The sequence below is a fragment of the Balaenoptera ricei genome, chromosome 15, assembly GCF_028023285.1.
Source record: "Balaenoptera ricei isolate mBalRic1 chromosome 15, mBalRic1.hap2, whole genome shotgun sequence".
Taxonomy (NCBI): Eukaryota; Metazoa; Chordata; class Mammalia; order Artiodactyla; family Balaenopteridae; genus Balaenoptera; species Balaenoptera ricei.
This window is the reverse complement of record NC_082653.1, coordinates 86,067,324-86,079,882: the sequence shown is the minus strand read 5'-3', so window position 1 is coordinate 86,079,882 and position 12,559 is coordinate 86,067,324. Positions and strand designations below refer to the sequence as shown.

Genomic DNA, 12,559 nt, shown 5'->3' with positions numbered 1-12,559 from the left:
AGAGGTGTAAAGGGCCGGCGGCGACTGCACCGGGCCCTAGTATGGGTCCCAGGATACTTGTCTAGATACTTGAGTGAAATGTATGACTCCAAAAAGGAACACAGGGCATCAGGGAACGCAAGCATCTTTAGGCAAACTTCAGTTACAGCTCGAAACCCCTTAAATTTGGTGCTTAAGTATCGCACTTTAGGGTTGGCGGATGGAGCCACTAGGGCCCCGGAGACTGCTGACGTCAGTTGTCCCTTATCCAGTGAGTGACCCAGGATCAAAACTTTCCAGGGAGACTTTTCCGGGGGTTCCCCGCCCCAGTCCCGGGACAGAGGAAGGGACAGCCCACGGCCGGGGACGGTGGGCGAGGCGCTACCCGGGGGCCGGCGAGGCGGGCCGGGCGCGGACACCGTTCCCCACCCCGCCCCGCGCGCCCCCGCGAGCCCCGGCGGGCGGGGTGCGCGGACCGCAGGCTCCGCTCCGCCGCGATCCGGTCCGGGATCCCGCGCCCGCCGCGCCCCGCGGAGCCCCGCCCCCTTCGCCGCGCCGCCGCCGGAGGCCGCTTGGAGCTGTGCGAACATGGCCGAAGTCGGCGAGGACAGCGGGGCCCGCGCCCTGCTGGCGCTGCGCTCGGCGCCCTGCAGCCCCGTGCTGTGCGCCGCCGCCGCCGCCGCCTTCCCCACCGCCGCCGCCCCCGCGCCCGGGCCCGCCGCGCCGTCGCCGCCGCCGCCCGCCCAGCCCCCGCCCCCTCCGCCGCCGCCGCCGCCGGGCTCGATCGCCGGGGGCGCGGGGGGCGCGGCGGGCGAGGCCCTGGTGGCCGCGGCGGCCGCCTCGGTGCGCCGGAGCCCCGGGCCCGCGCTGGCGCGCCTGGAGGGCCGCGAGTTCGAGTTTCTCATGCGGCAGCCCAGCGTCACCATCGGCCGCAACTCGTCGCAGGGCTCGGTGGACCTGAGCATGGGCCTGTCTAGCTTCATCTCGCGGCGCCACCTGCAGCTCAGCTTCCAGGAGCCGCACTTCTACCTGCGCTGCCTCGGCAAGAACGGCGTCTTCGTGGACGGGGCCTTCCAGCGTCGCGGCGCGCCCGCCCTGCAGCTGCCCAAACAGTGAGTGCCGCGGCCCCCGCCCGGCCCGGGCCCCGGGTCACCTCCGCCCCCGCCCCCGCCCCGACCCCCGCCGGGCCTGGGCCCGAGATCAACCCGACTCCCGGGGACGGCCCCGGGAGCCCCGAGGACCGGGCCCCGAGGGTCGCCCTTGCCCCTCCCCCCACCTGGGCTTGGGGTGGCCCCCATCCCCGCCCGGCCAGGTTACGGAGTCGCCTCCTGACCCCTGCCCGCCTTGGGCCAGGAGCCACCCCAATCCCCGCCCGGCCTGGGCCCCGAGGGTCGCCCTTGCCCCTCCCCGCAGCAGCAGGGCTTGGGGTGGCCCCCATGCCCGACGGACCTGGACATGGGTCACTCCTGCCCCCTGCCCCCGCCCGGCCTGGGCCCCGAGGGTCGCCCTTGCCCCTCCCCGAGCTGGACTCTAGGGTCGCCCTCCCCCCGCCACCCTGTTTGGACCCGGGTCGCCGCCAAACGCACTCCGGAGAAGGGTTGGCGTCAGGCGGTGTCGCTCCGGGAGGTGCGGGGTCCCCGGGGGCAACGCCAGTGCCCCCGGCGGGCCCGAGCCCCCGGCCATAGGGGCCAGCTGTGAACTTGGGCCGGGAGGGGACGGCCGGAGAGTGGGCTGGGGTCGGGACAGGAAGTGCCCTCTCCTCAGTGACCTGAGGACGCAGGTCAGGGGTCGACAGCGCTGGGGGCGTTCACCGCACAGTTGGGGCTCCTGGGCAGGAGGGGAAGAGGCCGGGCGGGGAGGCAGGGCAAGGAGAGGGGGACCCGGCGCACTTGGGGACAGGCCGCGGATGCCCCACGGTGCTTTAGCAACATCCTCGTGTTCCCTGGCTCTTCCGGTTCCCGGGGCAGCTGCTCTGCCCCAGGAGATCCTTGCTTTCCGGAGATCTTTTGATCAGGAGAAAGCCTGTTTGGTTACTCATGAGGTCTTTAGGCACTTTCTTTTTCTGTGTAGTAGTTGCTTCTAGCTCCTCAGCAGTGTTTATATTTCTCCAGCGTGCTTGTGTTCCAGAGTTGTCTCTGACTAATTACTCTCGCTTTTATAAGCACCCTGGGTCCAGGGAGTTTTTGCCGGGGTGATTGCCTGTTTCTGTAACCATCTCCCCTTTCGAGAGCATTTGGCACGTTTGGTTGTAAGTATTGTACTGAAATCAACGATGACTCACTGGTGCTCGGGGCGTGAGGGGGGGCCGTATACAGACTTTGTTTTCCGATCGTGGAAGGTGTGTGTGTGTTGCTGTAAAGTCAGGACTTGGTGAATGACAGAGTTGTTTTATCCCATGGCTACTGTTACTCTGTTCTGCCTTTTCTGTGACCTACACACTCTCTCCATTTCTGGGCCCTTAAATGCATTCTGGGGCCAGTCCCTCACGGTGAGAAAGTGACAGGTAAACAGCGCCTTCCCCTCCCTGCCCGGTGGCTCTTAGAGGCCCGTTCTGCTCAGGCCTCTTTTTATAATTCAGGTTTTGTAAGGGCGTCCATCCAGCAACCTTGTTTTCAGAGTTCCCTGCGTAGCTGTTGAGTGGGTGCAGCCCCGAAGAGGCCCCAGCTTACCGAGTCTCGAATGCACTAGTCTTTTCTCTAACTCAAGGGTAGGACATTTCAGCCCGAGGAGTCCTCAGATCACGTGCGAGTACCGAGTCCGTTGTTTATGAAACGTGGGTGGTGTTCATGCTGCCTTCCTAGCCCATGTAGCCAGCAGCCCGGATTGTCCCCTGCCCTCTGGCTGGGGCTTTGCCCACGGTGCGCGTCTGGCTGGGTTCAAGTTCAGCGGTGCTCTGACCAGCAGCCGCGCAGGCGGTGATGGAGAATTTACAGGAACAGGACAGACGTGCTGGCAGAGAAACAGCACGTGGATGTCCGTGTCTGCCCTCCCGGCAGAGGGCAGTTTGCTTCTGAAACCAACCACGGGTCAAAGCCCGTGGACAAACACGTTAGCAGTCTGAGTGGTTTTATGTTCTTTTTGTTTGAGAAAACTTAACCTGTAGGTGGTAGCATCTGTAGGACAGGCTGTTGGAAGCTGCTTTTTAGAATTAGATCAGGGTGCTTTGGCCCACCACGTGGAGAGTAATCAAGAAATGCTAATGAATTTAGAGGAAGGAAGTTGGATGTGTACGTTCTTGTCACCTCAAAATGGGAAATTCAGTGCTGACTTTCAAAGAACGGCAGCAGTTATTGTCTGTTTCCTCTCAGGCGTTGGTGCACAGTTTTGCCAGGAGTGTTTGAAGTTGTGAATTTCTCCACCATAAATTCAGACTTCTTATCCGTGTTGGAATTTTGTTGTCTGCATTTTGTGGCTACAGCTGCCTGAGACTTGGAGCTCTTCCTTGTGTTGTGGCGTCTCACCCTTTCCTGCCCTGTGATGCCGCATCCCCCCCTCCAACGCCCCCAGGGCACAGCTCCCTGGGCCATCCCTCCCTTTCCAGCCCCCACTCAGGGAAGCACGAGGTAGAGAGGAGCCCCAGAGTCCACTGACACTTGTGACTACAAGTAAGTTTTTCCAAAACTAAAATGAAATAATATTGAAATTACTGGTAGAGAAAAAATTCCGCGTGACACAACTTAGAGCTGACCTTGATCCATGAGCATGGGTGCACGCTGAGGGAGGTGCAGCGGGTCCTGGTGTAGCCCCTCCTGTGCGATTCTCTGGCCCTCGTTCCCCAGGGCTGGGCTGGGCTGGGCACATTTTATCTTTAAGTGGAGACAGCACAGGAGCTGGCTGGCAGTAGGTGTGCACAGAGGAGTTAGGTTTGTTGAATGAAAAATCCATGAGTGAATATGCAGCTTCCCCGGGGGAGAAGCAGTGTCACCAACTTAGTGGGTTTCCGAGGTGGGCGGTCAGCAGGCCTTTCTGGGTCTGTGGGGGGACATGGTTCGTGTGTGTGACTGTAGGTCTTGATACCAGCAGATTTGGAGTTTGAATTAGATGTAATCTGTGAACTACAGGAAAAAGACCCATGCACAGCCTTGTACCTGCTCTTCCTTTCTTTCTTCCGACTTTCTTTCCTGATACTGTTATAAAATAAGCATGGACTATATGAATAATTACAGTAAAAACTAGACTTCTGTTTGTGGTGGTTTCTGTGAGTGGTAAGATGTATGGGATTCTTTTCTTCTTTTTACTTTTCTTTGTGTCCCAAATTTTCTGGGAAGAGCATGGCTCTTTTTTTTCTTTTCAACACTTCTTATTACAGAAAGTTTCAAGCATAAAAACAGAGGAGTGAGTTCCACGTGCCCATCACCCAGCCTCTACAGCTACCATGTTGTGGCCAAGCTTGTTTCATCTTCGTCCCCCCGCCCTCTCTCCCCGAACCCCAGGTATTTGGAAGAAAATCACAAATGTCCTATCACTCCATCTGTAAATATTTCAGTAAAAGGTAAAGATTCCCTTTTTAAAACCTAACCACAATGTCCTTATCACACCTAGAAAATTAATAACAATTTCTTACTATCATCAAACTTCCAATGAGTGTGGATTTCCCTTACCATCTCATGAATTTTTTTTTTTTCTTTTCTTGCAGTGTGTTTGTTTAATCAGGAACCAAATCAGGTCCAGACACTATGATTGGTTGGCGTATCTCTTACATCTCTTTCAATCTATAGGCTTCATCTCACTCTTTTTTTTTCTTTTCTCAATGAAGAAACAGGGTCATTTGTCCCGTACACTTTCCCACGGTCTCTTTTTAAAGATTGGATTCCCGTGGTGTCCATTTACTGCATCCTCTCCCCTGTCGTTCCTGTAAATTGGTTGTCGGACGTGGAGGTTTGATCAGACTCGGGTTCGATGTGTTTTGCTGGAACTGCCCCACAGGCAGTGGTGTGTCGGTCTGTCAGGAAGCAGGCCCGTCTGTTTGTCCCCGTGGCAGCTTCTGATGGGCACTGCCTGCGTCTGTAAATCTATTATCACCTGCGCTCTTGTCACTCATTTTGGCTGCCAGCACACGTACCTCACCATGCTGACGCATTCTGCCCCCTGAAAGGCATGTTTTGAGCGGCAGACGTTACGGATCATGGCCTCCGCACGCGCACTGTGATAAAAGGTAATTAACTGTAACCACCAAGGCGTTTTACTACATAAATAATTGTTTAGGCCCCATGAAAACATACAGGACGTAGTTTCTCGTTGCTGTTCCAACTGGTCACGTGAAGAACATCGAATTTGTAACTAACCATCTGACAGTAGTTCTCAGATGGAGATTATATTGAAATTCACTGGAAAACGCCCCAGACTTAGTGAGGACAGCAGGTGTCTGCCGGATGCCTCAGGGCCCAGCGTCCCCAGAAACAGCAACAGCGGGCCTTCTCTCCCCCACCCTCCTCACTGTGCCTCCCCAGTCTGCTGGGAGCTACGGGGTCCTTCCGTGACCCGATGCCTCCTTCCTGGGTGGTTGGTCCAGGAGTGGATCCGCGTGCTGAGCCGGGGGTGCACTTGGGGCAAGAGAGGGCATCAGATCAGTCTGTTGCCAGTGGCTGAAGATGTAGAGACTGAGATTGTGCCAGCTGTGTTTCCACGTGGAGAGGAGAGCGGAGATCAGGGGGCAGTGACGTGTGTGGGCGTGCTCGGAGCTGGGAGGGCCACAGAGCCAGCCGGTCATTCAGGCCTGACCCGGCAGGACCTGCGGGAGGGTGGTCCAGGGACTGGCGAGGAAGAGACTCAGCTGAAAGATCTTCTGATGGAAGAACGTTCTGATCTGGTGACGGGGTAGAAGAGACGGTTTGCGTCTGGAAGCTGGAGGGATGAAAACCACGCAGAATGAAGCTGGGGGGTCGGGGGTGCGGGGAACGCGCCGTGGAGGGAACGGAGCGTTAGACTTAGGCCGCCTCCGGATGGTGTGGTCAAAATACGAAATGCGGCATTTTCTCTAAATAAAAGCTGTCTTCTGCTTTTCTTGCTAGTTGGCGGTTATTGTGTGTCATGTGTATTTGTTCAAAGTTAGACTGTGTCTTGTTAAAGACTTCCTTTAAAAAGGTTTATATTTCACCAAGGAAGACATACAGATGGCCAGGGGGCACATGAAAATGTGCTCAACATCACTAGTTATTAGAGGAATGCAAGTCAAAACTACAGTGAGGTATATCACCTCACGACAGTCAGAATGGTCATTATCAAAAAATCTACAAACAATAAATGCTGGAAAGGGTGTGGTGAAAAGGGAACCCTCCTGCATTGCTGGTGGGAATGTAAATTGATACAGCCACTATGGAGAACAGTATGGAGGTTCCTTAAAAAACTAAAAATAGAACTACCATAGGACCCAGCAATCCCTCTACTGGGCATATATATACCCTGAGAAAACCATAATTCAAAAAGAGTCATGTACCACAGTGTTCGTTGCAGCACTATTTACAACAGCCAGGACATGGAAGCAACCTAAGTGTCCATCGACAGATGAATGGGTAAAGAAGATGTGGCGCATATATACAATGGAATATTACTCAGCCATAAAAAGAAATGAAATTGAGTTATTTGTAGTCAGGTGGATGGACCTCGAGTCTGTCATACACAGAGAAGTAAGTCAGAAGGAGAAAAACAAATACTGTATGCTAACTCATATATATGGAATCTAAAAAAAAAAAAAAATGGTACTGATGAACCTAGTTGCAGGGCAGGAATAAAGAGGTCGCTATAGAGAACAGACTTGAGGACACTGAGTGGGAGGGCGAAGCTGGGGTGAAGTGAGAATAGCGTCGACATACATACACTACTGAATGTAAAATAGTTGGCTGGTGGGAAGCAGCCGCATAGCACAGGGAGATCAGCTCGGTGCTTTGTGATGACCTAGGGGGGTGGGATAGGGAGGATGGGAGGGAGGCTCGAGAGGGAGGGGGTATGGGGACATATGTATGCATATGGCTGATTTGCTTTGCTGTACAACAGAAACTAACACAGTATTGTGAAGCAATTATACTCCAATAAAGATCTATTAAATAAAAAAGAATTTTTTTAATTAAAAAAGTTTATAGGAGTGTGGCAAATTGGGAGCTAGTACATTGAGTCTATGTTCTAGTATTGAGTTCACATTGAGTTTTTTTGGCTTATCACCCATATAAGAAAGTTTCTGTAGTATTTAAAAAATCAGTCTGTGAGAAGGATGGTATTTATCGTGTAGTATGTGTTGAGTTTATAATAAGCTTATTAAAGCCTTTGTCATTGATGAAGGAATGGAATTGGTAGGTGCTAAAAGGGTATTGAGTAGAGTTTTAATGGTGTTCGTAGTACTTTGGAAAAAGACACAGCTATGTTTAAAATTATGTGCTGAAATGAAAGGAAAGCATTTGATTTGGAGATACAGTAATTTACTATTTGCTGTTTTTGCATCTTGTGAATGTCAGGAGATAAACTTGCTAAATTAATGACAACTCGAATTACAGTGATGCCTCATTTCCATAATTACCGTACATTTCAAGGATTTCATATTAAAATGAGAGGATGTTATAAAATGCTTTTACTTTGATTTCCTGGAAAATAGGCCCTTGCATTGTGACTTGTTAGGAGATTTTGTAGTTAACTTTCGTTGCTGCTATCGCTTTTCACGAGTTTCTGGTTTTCTGGTAAGGTGTTGCCAGTTGATCTAGAAAGAAAGAAAAATGTAATCTGCCTGTGTGCACGTGTTTCGTGGCCGTGTGAAGGGAAGCCAGGGAGGCGTGCTGGGTGTTGTCCTGGGCTCTGCAGAGCGGCTGCGCGCTGGGCGTCCCGGCTGGTTTGGTGGTGACGGGCCGTGGCTGCACCCCTGAGGTGGACATCACAGGCTTTCTTTCCCTGGGTGCGATGGGGGTGAGCCAGTGCGGGGCTTGCCTCCCTGAGACCTGACGGTTCCAGCGCTAAATCCTGAGCTGCTTGCCAATATGCGGCTTCTCTCTCCTAAGAACGATTTTCGGTCTGGATATTTTGTCCATGACTTGGCTAAGAAGGAACTTTTGCCCTTAGTCACCCGTGATGTGTTTAACCATTTGTTTCCCCCGGTGTGTGTGTGTAGAGCTGAGCTCTGACCACCCTGCTGCCCACGGCTGCTGGCGCCCATCCCTTAGCAGAGGTCCCAGCGTTTCTGCAGGCCTTCCCTTCACCTGCCACCTGCGTTTCAAGGTGCGCGGCTGCCTCTGGGCAAAGGTGCCTCTGGACATCCCATTCCTCTGTTTAGTCCATCAACTCTCAGGGTCTGGGGCCCTCACACATTACGGGGGACCCCAGAGAGCTTTTGTTTATGTGGGATTTGTCTGTTACACTTACCGTATTCGAAATTAGAACTGAGAAATTAAAATCTATATATTTATTAATCTATTCAAAAATAGCAATAATAAGCCTCTCTCAAAAATAAGTTTTTATGAAAAAATAGCTCAGTCTATTTTGTATTTCAAACAAAAGAAATTAGGATAGGGGTATTCATTTTTTGGTAAAAGTCTTTCATGTCTGCCTTGATAGAAGACAGCTGAATTTTATAGCTGCCTCTGCTTTTAGTCTGTTGTGATACATTGTTTCAGTTAAGTACATGAAGAAAATCCAGCCTTACAGAAATATGTCGCTGGGAAAGGGAGGAGTGTTTTAGTAGCCGTTCAGGAAATTGTGGATGTTCTTTGACGCCTCTCGGGAACTGGACAGTAGTTTCTTAAACGTTAATCGCAGGATGGAATCTGAAACCTCATCAGTGGAGTTTTGGTGAAACTCTGTGAAATCCGTTGCTTTCTCTTGCATTTTGAATAAATCTTTTACCCATGTGTGAATTTGTAACCTCTTGCGTTGGTCATTGAGAAAAATATTGATTGAATTGTGTAGATCTAATGTCCATATATACAAATGTTTTATCTTTGTTCGATTGGTAGTTAAATTGATCCCCTTGAGCCCAACGACTCATTTTTTTTTTAATGTATTTATTTATTTGTTTATTTTTGGCTGTGTTGGATCTTCATTGCTGTGTGCAGGCTTTCTCTAGTTTTGGCGAGCGGGGGCTACTCTTCGTTGTGGTGTGTGGGCTTCTCATTGCGGTGGCTTCTCTTGTTGCAGAGCATGGGCTCTAAGTGCGTGGGCTCAGTAGTTGTGGCTCGCAGGCTCTAGAGCACAGGCTCAGTAGTTTTGGCACCCGGGCTTAGCTGCTCCGTGGCATGTGAGATCTTCCCAGACCAGGGCTCGAACCCGTGTCCCCTGCACTGGCAGGCGGATTCTTAACCACTGCGCCACCAGGGAAGTCCCACAACTCAAGTTTTTGAAAACAGAAATCTATGAAAGGATCAGGCTTTTGATATAATTTGATTTTTAAATTTGCTTTAAAAGTTGAGTGACAGTACATTTTGTAGAAATAAAGAAGTCATAATTTTGTCATTGGCCTTTATTAGCATCTGGTGGCATAATTTGGCTTAAATTTAGTATTTTTTGTATGTACAATCAATTCTTGATTATTTCAGGTGGAACCATCCAGCTTGTCAGTTATTTCTGTTATTTTCCCACAACCAAGTAGGGTGCTCTGGGGTTCCTGGGTGACACCCCTGCTTTTTCCCTTCAGCCGTGGGTGTGGACCCACCAGGAAACAGCGGAGTGAAGCGGGTGGACATGGAGTGACTCAGCCCTCAAGGGATGTCAGTGACAAAACGGGCTTTTGTGGACATTATTCCTTTTTTGGGGTTTTTCGTGTAACCTTTCTGAGCACGCTTGTGAAAAACTGGGCCCCCCTTTTGATGAACATAAACCTCATTCTGTCCCTTCCCAATCCGGTCTTTTTCTCTCTCTTTCTTCCTTCCTCCCAGTAACTCAGTATCACACATAGGATAAAACCCATTTCTCGTCTATGCTGAAAAAGCTTTGCCTTTTGTGACTTGTATCATGAAAACCAACGGGACTTGCTGTTTTCCAGGTGGACAGTTGTAACACCAAATGTGCTGAGATGCCTCCCTTGCCGCCCCCCACTTGCATTGCTCTGTTTCACAGATTGTGTTTGGTCAGGGAGCAGCATATAGGATTCAAAAAGTGATTGTATATCTTTCAGTTGGGATTTTGTGCCCATCGTCATGTAAGGTGGGTGGTGCTGATCTGATGTGGCGGGTGTACCTTTGCTGGGGAACCCGCAGCGCTGGGTTTCGGGGTGAGCTGCCGGGAGACCAGCCTCGGGAGCCGGGCATGAATCACCGCAGACAAACGCATGTTCCCAGGGCCAGGCTGTTGTCTGTAGAAAGCCTGCCCAGAAATCCTCCCTCCCGAGTGTGGTTTGGATACAGCTTACTGAGGAAATTAAGGAGCCTCCTATGTGTTACCAGGAGGTCTTGGCTGGAACTTTCCTCAGTGAAAAATAATTTGTAAATTTAGTAACTTTTTGGAGCTGATTCTGAAAGGATGTTGGAATGAAATCCGATGATACTGATGGCAAAGCAGATGACAGAGCAGACAGGCTGGAGCCGTCGGGGCGGCACGAAAAGGAAGATCGCGCAGCAGAAGTCCGCGCTCCTCCACCTCCACCCGTGGGGACCTAAATATCTGGTCTGCTTGGCAGTTACGTCCCCGACGCAGGGAACAGTGACTCATCGCAGCCGGAGGGAAAGCACCTTCCCTCCAGAGTGCCCAGCTCCTTGATTGATTCCGTGTTGACCAGGAGCGCTTGCTGCCCTGTTAGCTCCTGGCCTGCAGCATGACTCGACTGATTGTTCCACTTTCTTAGCAATTCTGGTTTTCTCTGGCGTTGCGGCGTGAGCAGATTTTCCAGGCCTGCCCACCCTTGGTTGGCCGGGCAGGGATCTCCTGGAGTCTGGAACGGCCCGCAATGATAGAAGCGTCCAGCAGGGCAGCCCGGGTCCTGCGTGGCTGTTGACACTTGAAATGTGGCGAATGTGACCAAAGAACTGAATTTTTATTTTTATTTATTTATTTTTTTGGCTGCATCGCGCGGCATATGGGATCTTAGTTCCCTGACCAGGGATCAAACTGTGCCCCCGCTACAGTGGAAGCGCCAAGTCTTAACTGCTGGACCACCTGGGAAGTCCCTGAATTTTAATTTTTATTTCATTTTTCAGTTAATTTAAGTTAAACTGACTGCATGTGCCACAGCCCCCCGGTGTCCTTGGGGACGTGGTAGGTCCGTGGGTGCCCAGGCCCAGGGGTGCGGCTGCTGCCTCAGTTTACCCGCTCGGCTCCGAGGCACAAGTCTTGCTTTCTGCCGTGCGCTTCGAGGTGCAGGGATGGGAAGGCCTGGTCCAGGCCATGGGGTCAGGTTGTGTGCGGGGCAAGCGGCCCTTCCACAGAGGGGTCCCCTTCGCTGTCTGCACCCAGTCCGGATGGACGGGTTCTGTTTTTCCCTTCGTTGCCCTTGTTCTTGATGCCAGAGGAAGAAAGTGAGAGGGTTTGAGACACGACCGCTGTGAATGGCAGGTAAAGATGGAGACAGATTTGCAGCTTTGAGGGAAATTAAAAAAAAACCCTGGGCTTCCCTGGTGGCGCAGTGGTTGAGAATCTGCCTGCCAATGCAGGGGACACGGGTTCGAGCCCTGATCTGGGAAGATCCCACATGCCGCGGAGCAACTGGGCCCGTGAGCCACAACTACTGAGCCTGCGCGTCTGGAGCCCGTGCTCCGCAACAAGAGAGGCCGCCATAGTGAGAGGCCCGCGCACTGCGATGAAGAGTGGCCCCCGCTCGTCACAACTAGAGAAAGCCCTCGCACAGAAACGAAGACCCGGCACAGCCATAAATAAATAAATTTAAAGTGGTGGAGGAGAAGATTAAACACATGTAACAAATTAAAAAAAAAAAATTAAAAAAAAAAAAATCCTCTCCCTGGCCCTTCATAGCCCTGGGTTTACCGTGCGTGTTGGTTACGGATGGATCCCCTGTGAGTCCAACTCCCCAGCGCTAGTGTTTACGTTTCTGTCCTTGCAGACTTTTAATTCCTTCACAGGCGGACGTGTGCCTGTCGCGTGTCCGCATGGACGCCTGCTCGGACCGGGTGGTGCTGCTCCGTGTGCCCACGCGGCGCCCGCGCGTCGAGCCCTCGGGACTTCCCGGGGTAGCCACCATCCTGCGAGAGCGCTGGTCCGCGTCTGTCCCCCTCGGGGAGCTGGAGTTTCCGTAGGGGTGGCGCTGCGTCCCCAGGGCCAGCACACACCTGGCCCTTGGGAGACACTAAACTGAGCGTTTACCCATGTACCTGACCTTGTGTGGCCTGCAGGCGGCTGGAAGGGTCCATTCCAACAGCTTGCTCACGGAAAGTCCAAAATAGGGGTTTCTGATCAGCGGTGGCGATGCCGGGAGCCGGGCCGGCACTGTCCAGTGTCATGTCCCCTCGTCCCCGCCCCCGGTCAGCTCAGCCTCTGGCGGCAGTGGTGTCCACACCAGGCTTGCCGGGAGGTTGTGCGGGGGCGTGTGATGGACTTGGGCCGCCCGGAGGAGACTGGAGCCGCTCCGTTGTAGCCAAACCCCCCAGGCTCCTGTTGGTCAGGTCTTCTCGGTGCACGGCCACACCCGCTCGTTGACCGGCTTCCGCGGCTCGAT

At 52.6% G+C, this 12,559-nt stretch overlaps 1 protein-coding gene across 2 annotated transcripts in view; it reads left to right on the top strand.

Annotated features, from left to right (window-relative positions):
- Positions 1–567: 567 nt before the first annotated feature.
- FOXK1 (forkhead box K1) overlaps positions 568–12,559 on the top strand; it is a 66,468-nt gene continuing 54,476 nt past the window's right edge. For both annotated transcript variants that reach the window (XR_009497463.1, XM_059895841.1), the window contains exon 1: positions 568–1,091. Coding sequence is in view for 1 of the 2 variants with exons in the window: in XM_059895841.1 (XP_059751824.1) it covers positions 568–1,091 (524 nt within the window). In the remaining variant the exon portion in view is untranslated. The remainder of the gene's footprint in view (positions 1,092–12,559) is intronic.